This window comes from Diospyros lotus, chromosome 3 (genome assembly GCF_014633365.1).
Source record: "Diospyros lotus cultivar Yz01 chromosome 3, ASM1463336v1, whole genome shotgun sequence".
NCBI classification, from domain to species: domain Eukaryota; kingdom Viridiplantae; phylum Streptophyta; class Magnoliopsida; order Ericales; family Ebenaceae; genus Diospyros; species Diospyros lotus.
Window position 1 is genome coordinate 28,178,320 of NC_068340.1, and position 23,198 is coordinate 28,201,517.

Below are 23,198 nucleotides of genomic sequence, written 5' to 3' on the forward strand. Positions count from 1 at the left end.
AGTCCTGCTTTCAATGTAAGGATGAGTTTATCACTGGGACAGCAGAAAAATAAATACTAAATTAAACACTCTTTTTGACAGTTCGAGCTTGAAGATAAGGTGGTGTTCAAAAATTCACATAACATAGAATTTACCGTTATATTAAGTGTGGTTTCTTTTGGTATGCTCTTTCATAGGATAGGAGTGCTAGAATATTCCCTTGTTGGCAGCTAAGGAATGGCTAGAGTCCCTTATGGTACAATTTTGTTTGAATTCTATCCTGGTAAGGGCACCAAGGACTAGACAAGAAGAGAGTGTCATAATCCAATCTCACATCAGACAAGTAAGGTATTATTTGATTCTAATAGTTAAAAAAAAAATAATCTGACATTTGTGGGATATGCTCAGAGTATCACATCCCACAAAAAAGAAAAATACTTCTGAAGTGCAATTCTAGAAGCTTGAGCAAGCTTCTAGAATTGCACTTCGGAAGACCCCAACCTTGACAAATGATGAGTATTGTTCCCATCACTTTTTCTTATTTCAAGTTGACAAATGATGGATCCAACAGACAAGATCCAACAGTAACTCTTGGAAGGCATGGAAGTCTTTTGTTATGGAATATTCAAACTCATAATATATGAAATAATCTGGTTCTTTAAGAAATTCTCATAAATTGGAACAGAATTCTATCTGAAAACTAGTTCAGTGAATTTTAAAGATAGAAGCTCGAGGAAAAGTTGCAATTGATAAATGCATCTGGCAGCTTTTTATATGCATAACCTTGAACATAAACTGAATGGCAACACTACGGAGTCACTTGATGAAATATTGGACAAAAAATGAGATGTAATACTTGCTTCTCAAACTTAGTGACAAACGCAGTGTAAACAGTACAAAGCAACTTCATGAAAATATTGGAAGACATATGACATAAGTTAATGCCTAGCTCCTCAAACTTAGGCACTTTTGGTAATTCATCTTTTTTAAATCATGTTGATGAAGCATCAAACTCTCCTTATTGTCCCAGTTACTAGAAATTTTAGTGCCATCTTATTGCCGATCAAATGTAATCATCTAACTATAGAGATTGTGCTATTCTGCTTCAGCTACACCTTGTTCAAGATGTTTGATGACTTGATACTTCTAGCTAAAGGTGGTCTTACCGCATATCATGGATCAGTGAAGAAAGTTGAAGAATACTTTGCAGGCCTTGGGATCCAAGTTCCTGAGCGTGTTAATCCTCCAGATTACTTCATTGACATCCTTGAGGGAATTGAAAAACCAAGCACAAACTCAGGCATAAACTATAAAGAACTTCCTCTCAGATGGATGCTTCATAATGGATACGCTGTGCCCCCAGATATGCTAAATTCTACTGCTGGGGTATCATCCTCAGCAGGGGAAGATTCAGCTCATGGATCAAAATCTGTTGCTGATGGCTCTGTTGGACAATCTTTTGCTGGAGACCTGTGGCAGGATATGAAGTTCCATGTCGTCTTGAAGGGTGACCTTTTACAGCATAACTTCCTAAATGCAAAGGACTTATCCAACCGAAAAACTCCTGGCATTTTGCTGCAATATAAATATTTTCTTGGGAGGTAATTAATTTTCTCTCTTACCCCCTCCACGCCTTTTTATTACAGAATTTCCATAAAATTCTCAGGTTCTAACTTCTTTGCAGACCCTTATTTTCCCAGAAGAACCAACTTGATTACTAACAACAAAAAACAGCACCAATCACAAGCCTTAATCCCACCTGTGAATTCAGCTACATGAATTCTAGATCTCCAATCTGCTCAATCCATGACCATATCCCAAATTGACTACTACACTAAAAAAATGGTTTTCTTCAGATATGTATTAAGTTAGTACAAAGATTGAAGCATTCACAAGATTTCTCAAATCTTATTTGCTGTTCTAATTTCATTATAAAAAATTCCAACCGCTGTAAAAATGATTAGAAGGTATGGAGAAATTGGTCGCTAATGCTATCGTGTCCAATCTGGCATCTCTCCTGAGCATGATATGTTGGAAATTTCTGAGGTTCAAGCTATAAGTTGCCAAAGAAATAAACCTTCATCCATCAAGTCTGTAATTTTCGTGATGATTGAGATCTGAATTGTGTAATTTCTCATTTCTTTCAGGGTTGGCAGGCAACGTCTGCGAGAAGCTAGAATGCAAGCTGTTGATTTTCTGATCTTATTGATAGCCGGAATATGTCTGGGAACACTTGCTAAAGTAAGCGATGAAACCTTTGGGGCACTTGGGTACACTTACACGGTCATTGCAGTTTGTAAGTAAAAGGCATTAACGTTCTTTGCTTTATCATGATCCTACATTCCTACTGCATTTGGTTTGAATATGCAAAGCTCAGGTTTAGAAATTTATGGGTTGCAATTATTTATGGATTAAGATCTTATTTTTCAGGTGTCTATCATCTTATAAGCCTATTTTTTCTGATCATACATCTCCTCTGTTAATATTTCCCTGTGATAAGGCATCTATTGTTTCAAAAGCTAATTTCATAACTTTTTCCTCAAGAAACAAACATATATGCAAAGTTGATCTGATAATCAATGGAATTTTGGGGATGATGTATGATTTTTGTATCCTCCTTAAATGTTCTACTTCTGAACCTTCTTTCTCATGACTTTATAAAGTAAGTGAAATACCAATTCTGATATGCCCAAATATTTTATGATTTGTCAGCTCTTCTCAGTAAAATTGCGGCTTTGAGAGCTTTTTCTCTGGATAAGGTATACTACTGGAGAGAGAGCGCTTCCGGCATAAGCAGCTTGGCCTACTTTATGGCAAAGGATACAATCGACCATTTCAATACACTTATAAAACCTCTCGTCTATCTCTCAATGTTCTATTTCTTCAACAACCCCAGATCTTCTTTCTTAGATAATTACATTGTTTTGGTTTGTCTGGTTTACTGTGTTACTGGTGTCGCTTATGCCTTCGCCATCTACCTTGAACCTGGTCCAGCACAACTGGTGCGTTATTTTATTTTTTCCAAATCAATGTGGAATAGTTGATATGATATAACTGTTGCAATAACAGCTATTCTTGTTTCCTGTAGTGGTCAGTGATTGTTCCAGTTGTTTTGACCCTCATTGCAAACCAGAATTACCAAGGAGGAATTTTGAAAACAATAGAGAACTTGTGCTACACAAAGTGGGCTCTGGAAGCTTTTGTGGTGGCAAACGCTCAAATGTATGCATAGACTGCACCTTTCTTTATCTCCAATTTTAGTGTCATTTCGTTAATTGGCTTCATAAACTTGTGGCACAAAATTGGGTACATACACGCCCCTATTAGAAAGACTTGATGTCTCCAGTTATGGAGCAAAACTAGAAAGATCTGCTGCCTATCCAGGACAAATGCTAGTGCATCAGCTGTAAAAACATATCAGGACAGGAAGTCCTGGCTCTTTATCATTGCTAGGTAATACCAAGAAAAGTTTATTCATTGACACGCCCCGAGGAAGGGGGTGGGAACATTGGGAACCCTTAATTGTTGGACAACACAAAATCCTACACTGGATTACAAACAAATCCAGGAGTCTTACTAGTTTACACAAGCTCCAAAATTATTGTCAAGTGTTTTTTGGAAAACCTTCATCAAATAATTGTGCTTAAAATTTATTCTTCCTTTCCTCGTAGAAACTCATCTTGCCTTTTTGCGAGGAAAAGTTTGTCCAATAGGATTTCTCAAGTTATTAGTTTCCCACCCTTCTAAATTGCTTGTGATCCTTGTTGGAAAGATTTCAGATTTTAGACTGTTGGAGACACTAGTCTCCAGATCTATTTTCTTTCTAAATTTAAACATCTGCAAGGCAAGAATGACATTTGGTATATATCTGCATCATTAGGTATTCTGGGGTGTGGCTGATAACAAGATGTGGTTCACTTATGAAAAGCAACTACAAGCTCAATGATTGGATTCCTTGCTTGATATACCTTGTCATCGCCGGTATACTTAGTCGTGGCGTGGCCTTCTTTTGCTTGGTAACCTTCCAAAAGAAATAGATTGCCTCAGCTATGACATCATAGCCAGCCTCTTTTGCTCGGCAGCCTTCCAGAAGAGTAGGTCCGTAGGTTACGCTTATTCTACCCCATACATAAAGGTGGAAGACTCTTTGAAGCGTTGGTACCGTACCCCTCAGGGTCCAGTAGATACAGAATTTTGTATACGACAAAGCCAAACAAAGCTCCAGGAAGGAAAAGCTTTTGGAGGAAAAACAGACAAAGACATACCTGTATGTAAATTGTAGATGTAGCTCAGCAGGATACAGCCATTTTATTAATTTTTGTGTTTGTGTTTCCACCTGAAAGCTTGTGTTACCTCTCATGTCCATTACTAATTGTAACATTTATACGTTGTATGTGTATCCATAGATAGAGGTTGTTTGGTTCAACAACTTTGTCAAATTTCCCCATCCTTGGAGCCATATGCATATTTTTGCTTATTATAGATCAAGGATTCCTTTTTCTTCTGCGGAGATTAGTTTATTTTGGTTTGCCATGGTCCTTGTCAGCCCTCCTTACCCTAAATCTGCCTCTGTTTGTAATCCAAGACAATACATTCAAGTCCGTGTAAACTTCTTTGTAATAAAGTAAGGAAAATGTCAAATAGATTCTCTCTGCAACCTTTTTTTTAAGTAGAGAATTTTGTAAATGTATTTTTTATGTTTTGTGATATAGACTTTAATTTTAAAGAGTAATTTAATATTTTATGTTTTTAGATGATAATATTTGATTATTTTCAGCCCAATTTGTATTTTTTTTTTATAATTTGAGTTATTAAATGTTTTAAATATCCTTAACAACTTTTTGTTTTTGTATATTTTATTAAAGAGCATTTAAAACATTTCATAACCAATTTATTGCAAAATTTTGTTTAAGTTGTGGGTTGGTAAGAATTTTTCCCTTATATTTACACTTATTTCTTATATATTTAAAAAATCAATTCAGCTAAATATAATTTACAATTAAATGAAGTATGCTTCCATTAAAAATTTAGAAACCTCTAGACATTATCTTTTTAACCATGAATGGCTCTCTATTCACACAAACATGAAAATATACTCATATATTATCATTCTACATCTATTTAATTGTGCATCATATTGAATCGTTTGTATTTTGATATAAGTAATAGTGAAGTTTAAATTTAATCTTATAAATAGATTTTAAAAGTCATTTTATGAAAAACTTTTATAATATTTGGTTTATTAATGTAATTTTTTTTTTTTTGAAAATGTTAGAAACCAAAAACTTAATAAAAAATGTTCTCGTAAACCCAAAAAATGAGTTGATTTTCACATATTAGAAAACAATATCAACAATAAAACCCCCCCCAAAAAAATCCATATCAAGCAAAGGCTAATATAGTTATGTGCTTCAATATGACATATTTGATCTTTCTCAAACATTCTTTCTTTCTCATGCAACCCACTAGCTTAATAAAATTTAAATTTATAATATCTAAATAATAATTAATTTATCAAATAACTTTAGTATTACATTAAGGGTTATTTTGTTTGAAATTTTAATTAAAAAAATTAAAAATAAACTATAATTGTCAGACGTTACTTTATGAACTTTATTGAAATTTTAGAGCCAATTCTCAAATTATTTTGAATGAAAACAAGTCATACCCTATAATTGAACTGATATTTATGCTTCTTGTTAATGATTTACGGACAATAAAATAAATTTAATAATTTTGATAAAATAACACAAAAATACTTAACTTTTGTTTTAAAAAAATCACTTTTTCCTTCTCACCACATAAATAAATTATTAAAATGTCGTTTTGAAATACGAATACAATTAATTTTATGCATAGTACTTATTTTTGCAAATAAAATAAAAGTAAATTGATAAAAAAAATGATTATATTAGTTAATTGCGATTATACAAATAAGATTGCCACATGAAATTTTTTATAAAAATATAATCTTTCATTGTATAAATATATAAGTAAAAGGCTAATACTTTAATTGTGTAATCTTTACAGTCCAACATGAACTATCAAAATCATAGGCACTTAATGGAAACATCTTTGTCTTGTATTTACTTTTGAATTTCACCTTTTTGAAAATACTAATACTAATAGCAATTAATAACTTTTTTTGCTTTTTAAAAATAGAAACATAAACAAAAAAGGACAAATATAGAAACGGGCTTTTACGGCCGGCACGCCGGGCCAGCTAACTCCATCGAATGATGGGCCAAGGCAGGAATATTAAATGGGCTAAGGAAGAGGGCCGGCCCAACCAATAATAATATGAAGCGGCGTCGGTCAATGGTCATCCGTTTCTGTGAGGTGATGGGGAGTTGGGGCATCTCACCTCCCAAACAAAAGCAAGAAGCCGAAGAAGAAAGCAAAGATCTTTGGCTTGGATTTGGCTGTAAGTTCATGCCGGGCAGCCGAGGAGAAAATCTTCTTCTGGCCGATTACGTTTGCCTAAAATGGGTCTCTTTTCATTTCAATCAGCCCCCATTTGTAGGCCATTTTTACATAAAATCCGAACCCAGCTGCTACCTGGTCAAACTCAAGCCCCCACCTAACCACCCACCCCCCACCACCCACTTCAGCCATGCCCTACGATGAGGAACACGACATCTGATCCAAACAAGTTTTCCAAGCCTCGTCATCATGTTTCTCCTTCTTCATCGTCATATATACTATAGATTTAAGCAAACCCTCTCTCGTACATCTATCTATCTATCTATACATATGATTGCATTCCAGACAACGACAATGTTTTTGCAGAAATGAGTTTTGATGACATTTTCTTTTATGGTTCGTGAATTATTGAGATCGACGCATGAGAGAATAGTAACAAAGATATATTCTTTCTTTTATCCAACAACAACAATAATAATTTGAGGGACCCCACCTTGATGGAGATTGCAGGAGTCTCGATCGCATGTCCGTATAATCAATCAGATGAATGGTCATGGTGACTGGAAATTGAACCTTACCATATATGGCGGCCGTGGAGTTTTATCGTCTTCTCAAGCTTTAAGTTCCAAACCAACCCGATGTCCCGCCCTAACTAGAAAGTGAACAAGAAATGCCCCCTTTGAAACAATGGTTATTACCTCTTACCTTTTTAAAAAAGAAATAATGGTTATTGATTACGTGGGTTTTAGGTCTATGGTAAGTAATAAGTGTTTCGAGTTTGATTTTTTAGTTTTTAAGTATTGGAAGTTTTAAATATTTCATCTTAATTCTATGTAACTCCTTGTTATACGTAAATGAGGGGATGAGAAAATACCGTATAGACACTAAAAATATATTTATAATATGTATAAATGCAAATATTGTCTAATTTAACCTGCCATCTAGCACGCAAATAAATTCATATAAATCAATATAAAAGTATGACTTTGTATATCTATAAAATATATTAAAAAAATGTTTTTTTCGTATATCCTCTCTAATATACTCTCTAATATATAAATATTAACCAATGAATGACTTAAAAAAGCAAATGAATGCATTATCTCACACTTAGCCAAAAAAACAGAGAAGATGAAGAATTCATTAATTCACTCCATATATATATATATGTATATGTATATACAATACATATACATATAGCATGGATAGCCAAGCCACCTCCTTCCTCCACCCAGCAATGATTGTTTTGCATAGGCTCCAAAGCATATGATTCTGAATAATTAACAATAAGAACTTTGGGGATGCACAAGTCAAGTCAAGTCAATGGGACAGTTAATTAGAATGAACTTCTAATTAAGGCAAAGAAAAAAGTTTGCTTTTGTTTAATTATTATATAATCTTGCGGCTCTTCTGAAAGGTCACCTCGGCAATGCAATTATCAAATTGAAAACTTGAACATTGAATCAGCATGGAGAAGTCATTAACTAGACAGAAGCATGTTAATGCGATCGATGCCCTTTAATTAATTAATTAATTAACTAATGCCTCCAATTGAACAACTTTCGAGTTTTGAACTTTAAAACAATCGGACGCCCAAACACTTGGACCCACCAGCAAAGGTTGGGGCCTTTTCTCCGTTCTTTTCGTCCTGAGAATATTATATAGGAGTTTCATATAAAATAATATTATTTATCTGTTATGTAATTAGTTAGTCTTTGCATGATATACGAATTAGTATAATTATATATAATTGTAGTTATGATTTTGTTTATACAATATGGTTGAAGAAATCCTAAGAAAAGCGAAAGAAATAATGCACTTTTCCAAGTGACTTCTACTACTTGTACAGCTGCTTCCGAGGCTTTTGCTAACCCTGCATTAATTGAATTCTTAAAATATCGGTAACAGAACTAAGAAGAATAAGATTCTCTTCGTCGGGCCAGGTTGATCTGATGGACTGATTGGATAAAGTATTAATCACTATATTAGAAAAAGTAAATAAATAAATAATCGGGTCCATAATATTTTACATATGAATTATTTGAAGGAATGCTTCGGCTAGTAGACCATTGGTCCAAACAATAAATCAATAGATTAGTACTCAATCGATTTAGTCACCCATTTAATTTTAATAGATATATACATAAACAAAATTTAATCAATTCATCATATAATTTGATTATTATATTTTTTTATGGGTATAAAATAAATTCCAATCTTTAATCAATTGCACATCAATCACTCAAATAAAACTAACAATAGATTATAGAAAGCCCTAAAAAGATTATATACTCAATGAGTTGAACTGGAAACCAAATGATTCAAGACATCTGCCTTACCCCTTAAACAAAGCTTCACTACGCTGCAAATTTAATTATATTTTAACTTCAAGTAATTAATTATTAATTTTCCCTTTAATTAATTAAATGTATATACATACGCATACGTCAATTTCATGAGCCACCTTTTTCAAACTCAAATTGAAAGCGAACAACCAGTGCCAATTAAATTGACCCACCTTGCAGTACGGTCTTCCTTCCTGGACTGATGCATGCCCTACTTCTTTTATTATGGCCTATAAACAATAATTTATAATTAATATATAAAAAATTATCAGGACATTAAGTTGAAGAAGTCTCGTATTTTTATGGAAGATGCTAATTGTATTTGTAGTTTATATATATCTTTCATGGAAGGAAAGGGAAAAAAATAGAGTACATAATTACACACATGAAACAAGATGGATGTGACAGCCATAGGCCATATGTGTAACGAAGGATAATTAATGACAGAGAAAAGCAAACGGGGAAACAGTTTTGTATGCTCGGTGGGTAGGGGGAGAAGAGTGAGAAAGAAGAAGAAGAAGCCGCACTCCAGCTCCTCTCTCTCTCTCTCTCTCTCCCTCTCTCTCTCTCTCTCTCTCTCTATATATATATAATAGCTTTATTTGAATTCCTTATAAAATACTACAAAAATTGTGGAGAAAAGCAAAGTTTTTTAATATTCTTGCAAAATAATTATGAGGTGGCTATCATACATAGCGGGGGCACTATATAGAAGTAGGGTTCTGTGGTGACGATAAAGCATTGCGTCATCTTCCTAGGGCTTGCGTCCCGCCTGCGCCGTGATTGTTCTTTCTGCCTTTCCTTGTAGTTGAGTTGCAGAACATAACATATACGTACGTACACGTATTTATACGTCTACGTAAACGATTCAAAACTTTATATATACATATATATGCGTGTATGATGGAAGCAGCTGCAGTACGGAGAAATATTCTGTACAATCAATCAGGCGATCGAAGGCAAACCCAGATTTGACGAAGGATAAGCAAGATGGCCAACGTCAATGATGATCGATCCATAGCGACCTGAGCTCCGTGATCTTGATGATGATTGATGATATATATACACGTACGTTGCGGGATCGAATCATTTCTTATTCCTCCGATTTTACACTTTAATAAGCTAAATTAATTAAAATAAGACTCGGGGATGAATGTATAATTATGTATGTAAATGTAAAACTATTATAAGTACGACGTAATTTGACGCCACGTGGCGGACATATAACTACGTACAGCCACAACCACGTGGGTTACCCCAGCTCCAGTGACAGCTTCTCTCTCTCTCTCTCTATCTACATCAATTTGATTGGACTACTGTTACCCAGAGAAAGACTGATAGAGAGGCACCAATCTCTACGGCAGCCAGCCCTCCCTCCGATCGAGATCTGACGGGCTTCAAATCTATGTTGGGGTCACAGTACTCACAGAGACCCGTCCAGAGGAGAGAATATATCCTCACCGCTCGCTGCCCTTGGATGGCCATCCAACGGCGGAGGAAGGCGGCTGAGTGGGAAGAGAATCAAAGAAAGAAAGATTGAAAGAGATGAACAGTTGCAGTACAAATATGTTGAATTGAAAAGAGGGGAGGGGGGGTTTGAAGTAGAAGTTATCGTGAGTTGGAACTGAGAGTTGTGGGTGTTTGAGAGAAAGGGAAGAATTTACAGCTTCGGGAATCGGTGAGTTTATGGACGAGAAGAGAAGAACCTCTGGCTACAAGCAAAAGATCTCTGGCGGTGAACAAAAGCTATAATATTAGTCAGAGAAGCCAGCCAGCCCTCCCAATGCGATCGAGGGCGCTCTGCCCTAGGATATAAGAACCGCCGGTGACGCAATCACCCCTCCAATCTGACTCCATCACCGTAACAATTCTCTTTTTAAGACTGAAGATTTTGAGGGGCTCTTTCATTAAAACATGTTTAATTTAAGTAATAATTATTACTAAAATAGTAACCCACGCCACGCCTTCGTTGTTCACCTCTACTAGTCTCTACACAACAAGAAGAACAACCCCCGCAGCGTCGCTGTAGATTTTGTTGGGTCACTAAAAATGTTACAATTGTCACAATATTTGTCAAAATAATTTTTTATTTTAATTTAATTGCGTCATTTGGCCTTTACCTTGATCATATTAATATTATTGTGATTTGGACCGGTCAAATCCGTGCAATGTGATCCTCTTCAATCATAAATGCGGTGTATATTTTAATTTTAATTTTTTATTTTTCTCCCAGATTCATTAATTATAAGACTTTGATAGAATGCATTTTTTTATAATTAAAAGGTTTAATATATCCCTGATTTATTACAAAATATGACATTGAGTCCCTTACTTAAAAAATCTTAAGATTCGGCCTTTAAGCAATTAAAAAGATATATTTTTAATTCTTGCCGTTTATATCTGTTTGTGTGTGACAACACGCACCATTTAAGGCGCGTGGCATTGCAAGTGATTTAAAATGATAGTGATTCAAAATGATTTTATATTATTATTTTATGTGCATTTTGACCTGGTTTATGTCGCCTGCTCAAATCCACCCCTTCCCATGGCCATCACCTTCTCCCACCGTGGCCATGGTTCTCTCTTATACTGCACAGTGCACAGACCCACCCCTTCCCATGGCTGCGACCTTCTCTCTCTCTGCATAGACCTACCCCCTCCCATGGCTGCGACTTTCTCTTTCTCTCTCTATATATATACATATATATTGCACAGTGCACAGACCCACCCCCTCTCTCTCTTTATATATATATATATTGCACAGACCCACCCTCTCTCATAGCCGCGACCCCTCTCTCTCTTTCTCTCTCTCTCTATATATATAGTTGTCATATGTGTGTGTGTGTGTTTGTGTATATTGATGGTGGGTGATGGTTGGGGGGATGGGTGATGGCTGCGATCATGGTGGCTGGCGGTGACCGCCATGGCCGCGGCCCTTTGTGTATATGTGTATATATATGTATATAGAATCGGGTGTATATGTAGGTTTGGGACAAATATAACGGAGCCGTTTACTAGCATTGACGGCAAGGACTAAAAAGATATATTTTTAATTGTTTAAAGATCGAATCTTGAGATTTTTTAGGTAAGGGACTCAATGTCATATTTTGTAATAATTGAGGGACTTTAAGATGTATTAAGCCTAATTAAAATGATGCATAGCTAATACTATAAAACTTTAATTATATAATTTCTTTCTTTATTGGTGATGGAAATATGATATTATACATGTGCATATTAAAATGATGGTATAGTGTTAAAAGGTATCATATTTTAATAAAAAATTTAAGTACCTAACGCATGGCGATGGGATGGAAATAGAATACTTTGACAATACTCTAAACCAAGTCCTTTCAGTATATATATATATATATATATATGCTGGACAAAACGCTATAAAATAATGTAACATCAGCTCCATGCAAGTATTTTTCTTCATCTTCTAGCAATTAGCAAATCAAACAAAACCCAGACTTCGTGTGTAAGACAAGAAACTAGACCTTGTATCTTATGAAAGGTATAAGACATTTCCACTCTCCCCACGTCGGGTCCGAGTTAATATTATTATATATATAGACAGAGATATATATAAAATAATCAACATATGTGGGGTTCATTGACACTAAAACTTTTCTTCTTTTTTTTTTTCTTTTAATTGAAGGAATAATGAGTTTAGATTTAGTACAACTGGGCACATACGTTATCTATATTGGATTTAGTACCACAAAGATCTATCACAATTGTTTAGTTTGTTTTCAATACGTCAAAGTTATATTTTATTTGAAGAGATACTTCAACTTCAACATCTTCTTGTTATAATATAGCTTCGTCTTTATATTATTCATGAAATAAAATTGGCTTTGAAGTATAGATGGTAATTTGTAATTAATGCTACTCGATTTCTTTTTTCAAAAATTTAGTTATATATCATTTTAAACTACCTTTACATTTATTTATTGTAAAGAAATTAAAAATTTTAGCTCGTCATAACCTTTCATTAATCATATTTATCAAAATATTAATTTCTAACATAATGTTAATCCTATTATTTTAAAAAAATGTGTTTACTACTCTTGAGATTTATAGTAATTGCAAATGGTACCATTGATGCTTGAAAAAATATATGAAATATTTTTGTACTTTAATATCACATTGCACTTTTTCTTATAGTTAACCATACTTAAATATTTCAAATGAGCAAAATACCACTACACATTAAAAACCCTTATTCTTGTTTCTATTTTTTGCTCTTTCCCTCTTATTCCTTCTTTCTCTTTTTATATCATTGGCGACAACTTCTTTTTTCACTTTCATTTTCAATGGAGCACCAACGATAAACTCTCGTTTGTTTTTTATTAAGCGTACCAGTAGTGGATTATCTTTCCTTCGTCTTTTTTTTTTTTATTTCTCTTATTTTTTTTCTATTTTAAAACACAACACTTTATTTTCTCAATGACTATAAATTTGATTGATATCGATATTGTTCATTCACCACCATTGACTTTTTTTTTATTGTTGACCACCATTATCTTAGCGTATCTCTATCTTTGTCTCAGTCTTACTTTTCGTATTTTGAATTCTACAAAATCCAAATAAACTCAAAGATTCAAATGTTGTCAAATCTATATGTATTTGGGCTAAACGATCTCCCCTTCATTTTCTTTTGATTTTGGGTTCATCAAACCTATGCATTTAGATTCAACAATCTTTCCCCATCCCTCATTTGTTCTAGATTTGTTGAACCCATGTGCATTTGAATTAAATGATATCTCCTTCATATCTATTTTTTATTAGATGAAACCCATATGCATTTAGCTTTCATTGTTTGACAATTTCTTTCTCTTCTTCTCTCTATTTGAGTTTTCTTATCTCCTTTTTCTCTCATTTCTTTCTCTTTCTTGCTCTTATATCTTATTATGTAAAGCCCAGCAATTGATGGGGTTAAATCGTAAAACCCTAGGGATTCTATGGAGTTTCAATAACCATAGATTGTAGTAGATTGTTGCCAACTATAGCTACTATCATTGTTTTTTTTTTTTTTTTATAACAATTTAAAGTCATGGACATTTTTACTGTTTGATCTTTCTCCTGACGTCTAACTAGATGGAGGAATGCTTATCATTATTTCTAAAATTTCATAAATGTCTTTTTAATTAAACCAAACATGAGGAGTCATTTTTGTAAATTATTATATTATTTTTATGACTTAATATTCTTGGACTATTAAGAAATATAATTTTTAACCTCTCAATTAAAATTTTAACATGTTCCTTCATTTAACCATTTTTGTTCGTTATCTAATTAAGTCTTTTAGTTAACAGTTTAATTAATGATAACAAGTAAAATTAAATCTTTCTAATACTTTAAATTAACTTATATATGTCAAATTAAATATTTATATATCATCATTTATAACCACACACACAAAAATTTCCTATATTGTTGGTGACTGCGATAGTGGCGGTGGTTGTTGTAGTCGACCTAAGATGAGTTATGGTGATTGTGATGATTTCATTTTTTAAGTAATAGAGAGATAAAAATATGATGGTTGAAAGTAAAAAAAGGAAAGAAAGAAGAAGTTGCTAATTTTTTTGGTGAAATTTAAGTTTTAGTTATAGCAACAATAATAATTAAAAATAGTTAATATTGTTAGGGAAGTATTCATAAAGATAAATCGAGAGTAGTTGATGTTAAGAAAGTATTCGTAGAGGTAAACTCGCGCACACGGGGGTGGGGGGGAAGGGGGCGGTTAGAATGGCGGCAATGACAAGTGATGGATAAAATTATAGATTTGAGACTTTTAAGTTTTTTTTAAAAAGAATTTAATCTACATTATTTAAAATTTCTTTATCTGTTTGTTCTCCATCCCTTCAATATATTTGTAATGTATGTGTAATTTGCACTTTAATAGAAATTGATATCAAAATTAAAAGTTACAAAAAAAATAATTAAAAAATATATTAAATTTTAATAAAAAATTAAAAATCACATTTTTTAAATTTTCTAGTGTTCTTTTAGGTGTATGAAAGCCTATCTTTATTCGTTGAAAGGTCATTGTCTATGTAATTCTTTACAATAATATACTTGGCGACGTACATCCTAGCACTTGACCCGCAGCGGAGCGAAGTGGTAGTTTCGTAATTAAGCCGCAATTAAGGCCTGAAATCCGAAGCCCCATGGCCGCGGTCGTGGCCTTTATGAGGGAAAAATTCACTTCTGAAGATTCACGAGACAGACGCCGCGAACACGAGCAGAGCAGCTCACACATTCGCCGTCAAATCTAACGGCGCCACGCCGTTATCTCCCCCACCCAGAAAAAGAAGGCGACTTCCTAAGTGCGTCGAACCTAACGGCCAACGATTCGCATTTTTTTTGGTCTCTCCCAATTATTGTCCTTCCTCAAACCTCTCCGAAGCTAGCGGTAGTTCCTCTCATCGCCTCGTAGCCGGGGCAAAATCAAGATCTACCCTCCGGTTGCCGCCACTCGTCACCGGTAAAGATGAACTAGCTAGTCCGGCTTTTGTTTTTACTGCAAGAAAACAGTAGTTCTAGATCTTTCTCCCAAGAGTAGAAGGTCAAGAACTACTGTTGTTCTTCTTGATTGTTACACGCTTCTTGTTGTGGGTTTCGGCAGCTTTTGCGAATTCATGTCTCTTTTTTTAATATTTATGTACAAGTATGTATACACATACGTACATATATATGTATATATGGGGCTCTTTAGTACTGTTTAAGCTGAATCCTAGTTCAAAGGACGCGTTCATGGAGGCGGCGGGGTCTTCATGTCTGTTCTTGAGGTTCATCAGGTGGATCCATTGCTGGGTCTTCTCAGATCCTTTTGTTAAGCTAAGTTGGCGGGGATTTAAAGGCTCGTGCTTTCGAATTAGGGTTTCGTTGGGTAGCATGGAGTATATATTGTGTAGACTGTACAGTTATGTTTGGTTTGGTTTCTTTCTTTGCGTTTGGTTTTGTCCGCTGATTTTGGTTTTACTTTTCGGTGAAAGAGATTTGTACGTTTGCGCGGCCCAAGCTACATGTATTCACTGTTGTGGAAAGTTTCGAGGAAAAATAGTAAGCTTGGAACTGTATTTCTTGGCTGGAAAACATCTGTAGAGGTTTAAGAGGACGAATAGGCAATCAAAATGGTAGCTTGTACAAGCAAAGTCTCTCTCTCTCTCTCTCTCTCTCTCTCTGTCTGTCTCTCTCTCTTGTGGCCTTGCTTTCTGTATTGTCACTCAACTGTTGAGGTCACAGGCGAATTCTTGTTCATCATTTATTTCTCATGACTTTCCTACTATCACATCTTTCTCTCTTTCTGCATAATGCCTTGCCTTGAAATTTTGTCAGTGTACTATTGAGGCCACTGTTGATTTCTTGCTCACTCCGTTGTTTTTTATCGTCGTTTTGCTGCTTTGGTGAGATCTTACTGTGCATTGCTTGCGTTTGGGATATATGGATTTGTCTTGCATTTGAATGAATTTGATTCGTAGCTGAAGAACACTGTAGAAAAAGCTATACATTTTTACTATCTTGTTGACATTACGATTTTATGTTTCCTGATCGTAGGAATGTACGTGCCAAATTATACGGGTCGGTCTGTTTGACCTAGTCTTCTCTTGGAAGCATGACTAGGAAGATGTATTGATTGAGGGTTTCTGGAATAATAAGGGAATTGTTTGATGGAGTTGGGAAACTTCAGGCCTGAATCTCATGTGGCGCAGCAAAGCAGGCGAGATAAATTGAGAGTCCAGCAAAGTTCTTCATCCGCGCAAGGGCAGCATTTGGAGGAGTACCCTAGCAATCTGGAGCAATTGTCTGTCCATCCGGGTCTAAACCCAGATGTTATTCAGGTTTCTGGTGTTCGATACGGCAATCTATGTTATAATCAGTCTATATTTCCCCCGGAAATGCTCAATTTTTCTGCAAGTTCCCAAGTTTTGGTACATCAAGAACCGGCTGCTACTGGACCTGTTAGGCAGGTTGATGACGAAAATGGTTCTTTTGATAACTCATCCCATCGAATTTTGCCTGTGTTTAACGCCGCATCCAAAGTGAGCGATCTTCCTGTCCCACAAAATTGTGGCACCTGGAAAAGTATTGGTTCACAACAAAGCTGTGACTGGATTTTGAATTATTCGAGTGGATTCACGGGCAGTGAAGGCTTGATGAATTCTGTGAAAGCGAGCGGTATTTCATCATCTGCTCTCTATTTGAAGCCTAGTTTTAACGGGAATCATCATTTACAGTCCTCTTTAACCAATCCATCCAGTGATGTTTCCAGTCAAACTAGCCAAAAGCAATATGAGGAAATGCATTTTAATCCTCCAGAACTTTACCAAAATGCTCCATTGGCAGTGGTTCCTGTTAATGCGGGCACGGAAGGATTAGAATTGGCTTCCCTTGTGGAGCAAAATGCCTGCCGGGATAATGGCCGGGCTTCTTGGACTGAAGATGGCGGGAACGAACTTCTCCTTCTTCCAAGTTATGGTGATCAAGCCCATCCACTACGCCATAGCAACAATTCTCCATGGATGACTAGGCCCGATGAGGGTTGTCATCGTTGGAGCGGCGAAATGGGCTTTCCAGAAAATAAGGGTAGTAGAGACTTGAGGACAGTGGCCAGTGATTCGAATACACAAGGTCTATCTCTATCTCTTTCATCAGTTTTGCCGTCTACAACAAATGCAAATCGGTTTGGAGAAAATGTGCACTCTGGAACTAGTGTTTTCAATCTTCACAATTCAAAAACATCAAAAACTGACTATTTGTCTGCAAAAGCATCCATTGGTAGCACAAAAGTCTTGGGAAATGCTTGTCAAGACATGGTAGGGCCATCTAGCTTAACTCATCGGAATACCGGTCCCTTGGGGCCTTTCACAGGTTATGCTACTATATTGAAGGGTTCAAAGTTTTTGAAGCCTGCACAGCAGCTGCTCGATGAAATTTGTAATGTAAATGCTCCACAACTCATCAAGACATATGATAAATTACATCATTCGGTGGAGGGTTCTATAGATGCTGTCAATGTGGCTGAATCTGTGGTTGGAGCTAGAGGTGGTGACTCAGGTGTTTCATCGTCAACATTTTACAGTTCAAATGAAATTAGTGGGGAAGCTGGCGTCCGAAGCAGCTCTGGTGAATCTTATCGGCCCGAATATCAACAAAAGAAAGCAAAGTTATTATTTATGCAGGAGGAGGTTGGTGCGATATCTTCTGTTATTTATTATTCATTGACTATGCTATTCCTTGTGTTTGAATGATGGAGAATATATTGTTAAAAATAAGTCATTGACATGTTTGCAAAAACATTTCGGAGGCATAAGGTTATAAATTGCATTAGAACTCCCTTCCAGGAAATCAAGTGCAATGGTAACTGTGTCTTCAATTTCATATTCAGACTGGCGTAATAGAGCTTTTAGCTTCATGGATTAACGCATTCAGTTTGGAAGTGCTTCAATTCTACAAATAATGCATTGTAAACTGTAAAGTTTTAACATTTAGGAACTATGAGAATGTATATATTTTAGTAGATGGGGGGAACATGACATTTTATTTATCACATTCTATCCAATAGTGGAGCTGTGGTTTCGAATTTTATAGAATTAACTATGTCATTTAGTTTGCCTCTAAAAGGGGTTCAAATATGTAATGGTAATGATACATTAGGATGGAATGACCTTTTAGCGTTGACTTGAATTATTCGGCTTCATGGAAGCCCTACTGGTGCTCTGTTGAATCCCTTTCCCCATATTGGTGCTATTTATGATGTTCCGGACGCCATTTCACAATTTACCCTATAGGATTAGCTAACTCTGTCCTGTCGGATTACCAGAAGTTGTTCCTAGTTCAGGATGGAAATACGGTTGTGGTAAACCCTATTTGAAAAGGACAAAGTTGTAAAAAGAAAGAGCACTGCAATACCATCCATCTAGGTATTGAAATCTTATGTTGGCAATTTATGGCCATCACTATTTTTACTGAGGTGAAAATTGCCATATTCTAGTATAATCTATATTCTCATGTGTTCTTTCTACCTTAATGAGTATATGTTTCTGGTACAATTTTTGGTAAGCTAAGCATTTTCCAAACAAGAACAATCTAGGCATTTAACTGAGATGAATGTATCAAAAAGGGGAAAAAACAGATTAGATGAATGGACGCATTTCCTCCTAAGACAAATTGTTTTCTGTCACATCAATGGAGTAGGCCTAGGTGCTGCCAAATAAGACGGCCAGTATTGTCGTATCTTGTTCATTATCATGAAGTGATGGGAAGATTGCAAAAGTTGCAAAAGAAGGTTGATCCATTTTGGCACAGATGTCGACAAAATGTCTCGTGTCTGACAATGATTAACAAGTCAGTCAAAATATAGACCATGAGAATCTGGATTAGCTTTCTTTGTGAGAAATTCATTAATATGGTTATAACTTGAGCAGCTTACCAGTAAGTTCAACCAGCAAGGAGTGAGTGAAAGTATTCAAGGCAGTGCTAAGCCAGACAACTATGGCAGGATGAGCCGTAGTTGTGGGTGGATGGCCATCAAGTTTTGAATGGAATTATGTTGCATAAGTTGTGTTTTAATTGGGCTTACATTTGCTGGACTTAAATTATCTTGACCTCCATTTTTAGGATTCTAAGAGACGCATCTTGTAGTCTTCATACCGTCATAGCATCGAATGTACTTCTAAGTGACCATCTCATTGAGTCAATATCTATCTTCATGAACAGGAACTTATGAACTAAATTCTTGTTTGTACAGTTGGTATCCTTAACCTGGAATAAAAATTGGGTTGCTAAAGATAATTGGTTAGGCTTTTGTGAACCAATGTGTGGGTATATGTGTGTCCTTGGTTAAGGAACTTAATGGTCACAAAAAAGTAAGAAATTAAGCATGGAATTTCTAATGAAAATGGTGTGCTAAAAAAACCCTTCTACTCTCTCTGTTTCTTATTCTACCCTGTCATGCAAAATTTATGAAAACTTTACCCTTATCTTCCATGGAAAGCAAGGGATCTATTCCCTTCATAGTAGTTAATATGAATCATTTTTGCCATGGCATTGGCTAGCAAAGGTGCTCCTTCGTTACTATCTGTAGGGTAGCTCCCCCTACTTTTTAGGGGTTCTTTCTGGAAATACAGAACAATTAGATGAGAGTCCATGTCCCTATTATAATGAATTTAAATATTATTATAAAATCTGATATTGTATGCTGAATGTAGGATGAGGCCTGGTTTTTAATTGTGCATATCAATACCAAGAGGACACTGGAACTTTCTAGCTTGCTCTGCTCAAAAACTTGGCCAGTGTGTTGGACATTAAGCACTCTTTCTTGTATACAGTTCTACTTATTCGTTGACAAAACTTGGTTTTAGTTTTGGGTTTTATTAGTATCTTTTGCTTAAGAGTTTGATTATTCTGAGTGGCTTCAAATTATTTTAGTTTTTATAACTAAAAATCAGTTTTAATTTATCACCAAGAGACTGCAAACTTGAATGTTTACCTCCCGTATATTCCAATTCTGTGCTGGCTGTTTATTTATATATTTTTCCTTGGTGCAACTGTTAACCAAGTAACTAGAGGTCTACAAATATTCCAGTTTCTAATATCATCCTGTGAGATTTTCATTTTCTCTTTCAAATTTCATTGGTGGGTACTTTTATATTGAAGGTCTTTGCAGATAGAAGTTTCTTTCTTGTGTTAGTAATGAATTTAAATTTGGAATAATGCAAATGCCAATAATTAACTTCTAAGTTAGACTTAAGAGTTGTTTTTCATGGGGATTAGTCAGGCCGAAAGCCCCGATACCCCATGTTACCAAAAAAAAAGAAGTGGCACTATTGACGACCTACTCTTTGTCATTTAGACCTGTTGGTGGTGTTGGATTCTTCACGTGCTGTATTTCCCTTTTTTCCTAACAATGTTTAATAGACAAATAAAGAGGTGCTTACATTATGGAACATAAAGACAATGTGATTTAACCAAGTGATATACAGCATGCCTTTCCATTCACTTTATTAAAGCCAAATTCAAATCCCAGTAAGTAGCCATCTGGCACTGTTGATGGGTCCATTATGGGTGAAAAGGAACTGTCTATATGATTCGAGGGTTTGCCGACATCACTTAAATTGCAAGATTTATCCTTCTATTTTCTTACTGTTATTTTCCTAGTTTAATGTATCTTGTTAATTGCCTGTAGTAATGAAAAAACAGAACAGTTGTACTTCAAGTCATTACATGATTAATTTGACCAATCAAAAACCTACTCTCTTTTGTAAAGATCAACATACTGAAATGAAAAACATTGGAACATGTATTCAAAAACCGTGTGACTTTCTTTCCTAAAGTTTGCTCATCAGCCATCAGAAGAGTTTCTGGTGCGATCCCTCCTTACTAATAATCAAGGAATGATGTGCCTTGGCAGTGGCCTTTCTGTTATTACAACTGATTGATGGTAATGAATTCTATTTGAGCTATCATGCATAAATTCAGCATTTTATCAAGTTTGTCAACTTAACTATTTCGCTGCCTATTATTTTCTAACCAATCACAAAAAAAAAAAAATCCAAATTATTGAAGTTCTTATTGCTGCATAAAAAGAATTGTGGTTAAATACACGTTATTTGGCCAGTTGGCATGTATTGCCTTGAATGCTACAGCCTTCCATGTGACATTTCCATTGGAGTCTTACCAAGTTGATGACTTAACTTTTTTCTGTGCTATTGAAAGATTTCCAGAAGGTACAAACAATATCATCAGCAGATGAAAATGGTGGTTTCCTCGTTCGAATCGGTGGCTGGTCTTAGTACCGCAACCCCCTACATTTCTTTGGCGCTCAGAACAGTTTCAAGGCACTTCCAATGCCTAAAGAATGCCATATCCGACCAACTGAAGCACATAAGAAATGCCTTAGGGGAGGAATTGCCATCTCCCATTACTGGTGCAAGCAGTTGTAGAGGTGACACGAGCACATCAAGGTTAAAATTCATTGACCATGGCTTTATGAAGCAAAAGTTCGGTGGGGGAAACCTGGGCTTTTATGAAACCCAGCAGCATGTCTGGAGGCCCCAGAGAGGCCTGCCAGAACGCGCAGTAGCCATTCTTAGAGCCTGGCTATTCGAACACTTCCTTCATCCGTGAGTCTCTCTCCTTTTTGGTCATTTTAAATTTCTTGAGCTTGCAAGGGCAGGCGTGCCATTGATATTTTGATTTATATTACATTTGATGTGCGTAGGTATCCAACTGACACGGATAAGCATATGTTGGCCACTCAAACCGGATTATCTCGAAACCAGGTATTGTATAGAAGAATTTAATTTCAATTATGTGTCATCCGTCAGATTATTATTATTTTTTTATTTTTTTGATTGGAGCAATTAATATATGTAGGTGTCAAATTGGTTCATCAATGCTCGAGTCCGGGTGTGGAAACCCATGGTTGAAGAAATACACATGCTTGAAACCAAAGGTTCTGCAGAAGCCAACTCAAACGCAAACAAAAATGATGGAGACCCTCCCGAAGGCACCAGCCAGCCAAATGGCGATCAATCTTCCGACAAGGTCGTTGGTGCAGCAAGCAAGCAAGTCGAGATTGGAGCTAATACCGAGCAATGGATTCAGGAGAAGCGGTCAAGAGTGGAGTGCCAAATCCCGTCCAGCATGGATGGATCTTTGATGGGATTCATGCCGTACCAGCCGAGCAGGCTCGAGATCGGTGGACTGGGAGCCGTGTCTCTGACGTTGGGCCTGAGGCAAAGTGCCGAGAGCGCGCAGCCCCAACAAGAACATCAACTTAGCCAGCATTTTGGAGTGCATATTATTCACGATTTTGTTGGTTAACTCAACTGGCAACTATATATCTCCCGTTAGAATCGCTTTCTCCGGAGAAATAAAAGGTGAAAAGGCTGCTTGCTACTAGCTCCTTTTGCTCTCAGTAACAATTATATGGTGGACGTAGGAATATTGAAGATGTGGGTCATAGATAGCGTTCGCCATTAGGTGGAAGATCATGGATAAAGATTGGTTGATGTATGACATGATATAGCGGCTAGGTGAACCAAGGGCCAGTCAATCTCCAAAAATATATATGGTATTTGCTAAGATGCATGCTATACAATCTTAAAAATGAAATCCAAGTGAAAGGATCCAAGAAAGAAAGCTCTCTCTTTCTGCACGCTGTTGATGTTTATTGATACAGATTCCCGAGAAAATATCTCCAAAGAAATTAACATCTCAGAGTTCAAGTATATATATTAATTATGGATAATAATATTTCCCAGAAAGCTCTTGTTTCTCTTTCTATGTTGTTTAGCTGGATCCTGGCATGGAGCTGATCTTGAGTCTGGTAATTTCCAATCCTACAAACAGCTTCCTCTCGGCATGCTGGATCCATGAATGGATCCTTTTGCGCATGGCCATGCATAAATTTGTTTCGATGTATATTGAACTATAAAA

At 35.8% G+C, this 23,198-nt stretch overlaps 2 protein-coding genes across 4 annotated transcripts in view; both read left to right on the plus strand.

Annotated features, from left to right (window-relative positions):
- LOC127796313 (ABC transporter G family member 28-like) overlaps nucleotides 1–4,624 on the plus strand; it is a 30,943-nt gene extending 26,319 nt beyond the window's left edge. For both annotated transcript variants that reach the window (XM_052328395.1, XM_052328396.1), the window contains 5 exons: nucleotides 1,089–1,580; nucleotides 2,127–2,275; nucleotides 2,692–2,981; nucleotides 3,068–3,201; nucleotides 3,860–4,624. In XM_052328395.1, the coding sequence (XP_052184355.1) occupies nucleotides 1,089–1,580; nucleotides 2,127–2,275; nucleotides 2,692–2,981; nucleotides 3,068–3,201; nucleotides 3,860–4,016 (1,222 nt within the window). In that variant the 3' untranslated portion in view covers nucleotides 4,017–4,624. The remainder of the gene's footprint in view (nucleotides 1–1,088; nucleotides 1,581–2,126; nucleotides 2,276–2,691; nucleotides 2,982–3,067; nucleotides 3,202–3,859) is intronic.
- A 10,344-nt stretch (nucleotides 4,625–14,968) lies between these two features.
- Nucleotides 14,969–22,961, plus strand: LOC127798377 (BEL1-like homeodomain protein 8). 2 transcript variants are annotated; one of them, XM_052331910.1, is made up of 6 exons: nucleotides 14,969–15,240; nucleotides 16,314–17,387; nucleotides 17,628–17,944; nucleotides 21,474–21,880; nucleotides 21,979–22,039; nucleotides 22,134–22,961. In XM_052331910.1, exons 2-6 carry the CDS (start codon nucleotides 16,427–16,429, stop codon nucleotides 22,581–22,583), a joined length of 2,196 nt encoding a protein of 731 aa, XP_052187870.1. In that variant the 5' UTR covers nucleotides 14,969–15,240; nucleotides 16,314–16,426; the 3' UTR covers nucleotides 22,584–22,961. The 2 variants fall into 2 exon arrangements, with proteins under 2 accessions (XP_052187870.1, XP_052187869.1); XM_052331909.1 differs by having other exon boundaries at nucleotides 16,314–17,944; nucleotides 22,134–22,959.
- Nucleotides 22,962–23,198: the final 237 nt, after the last annotated feature.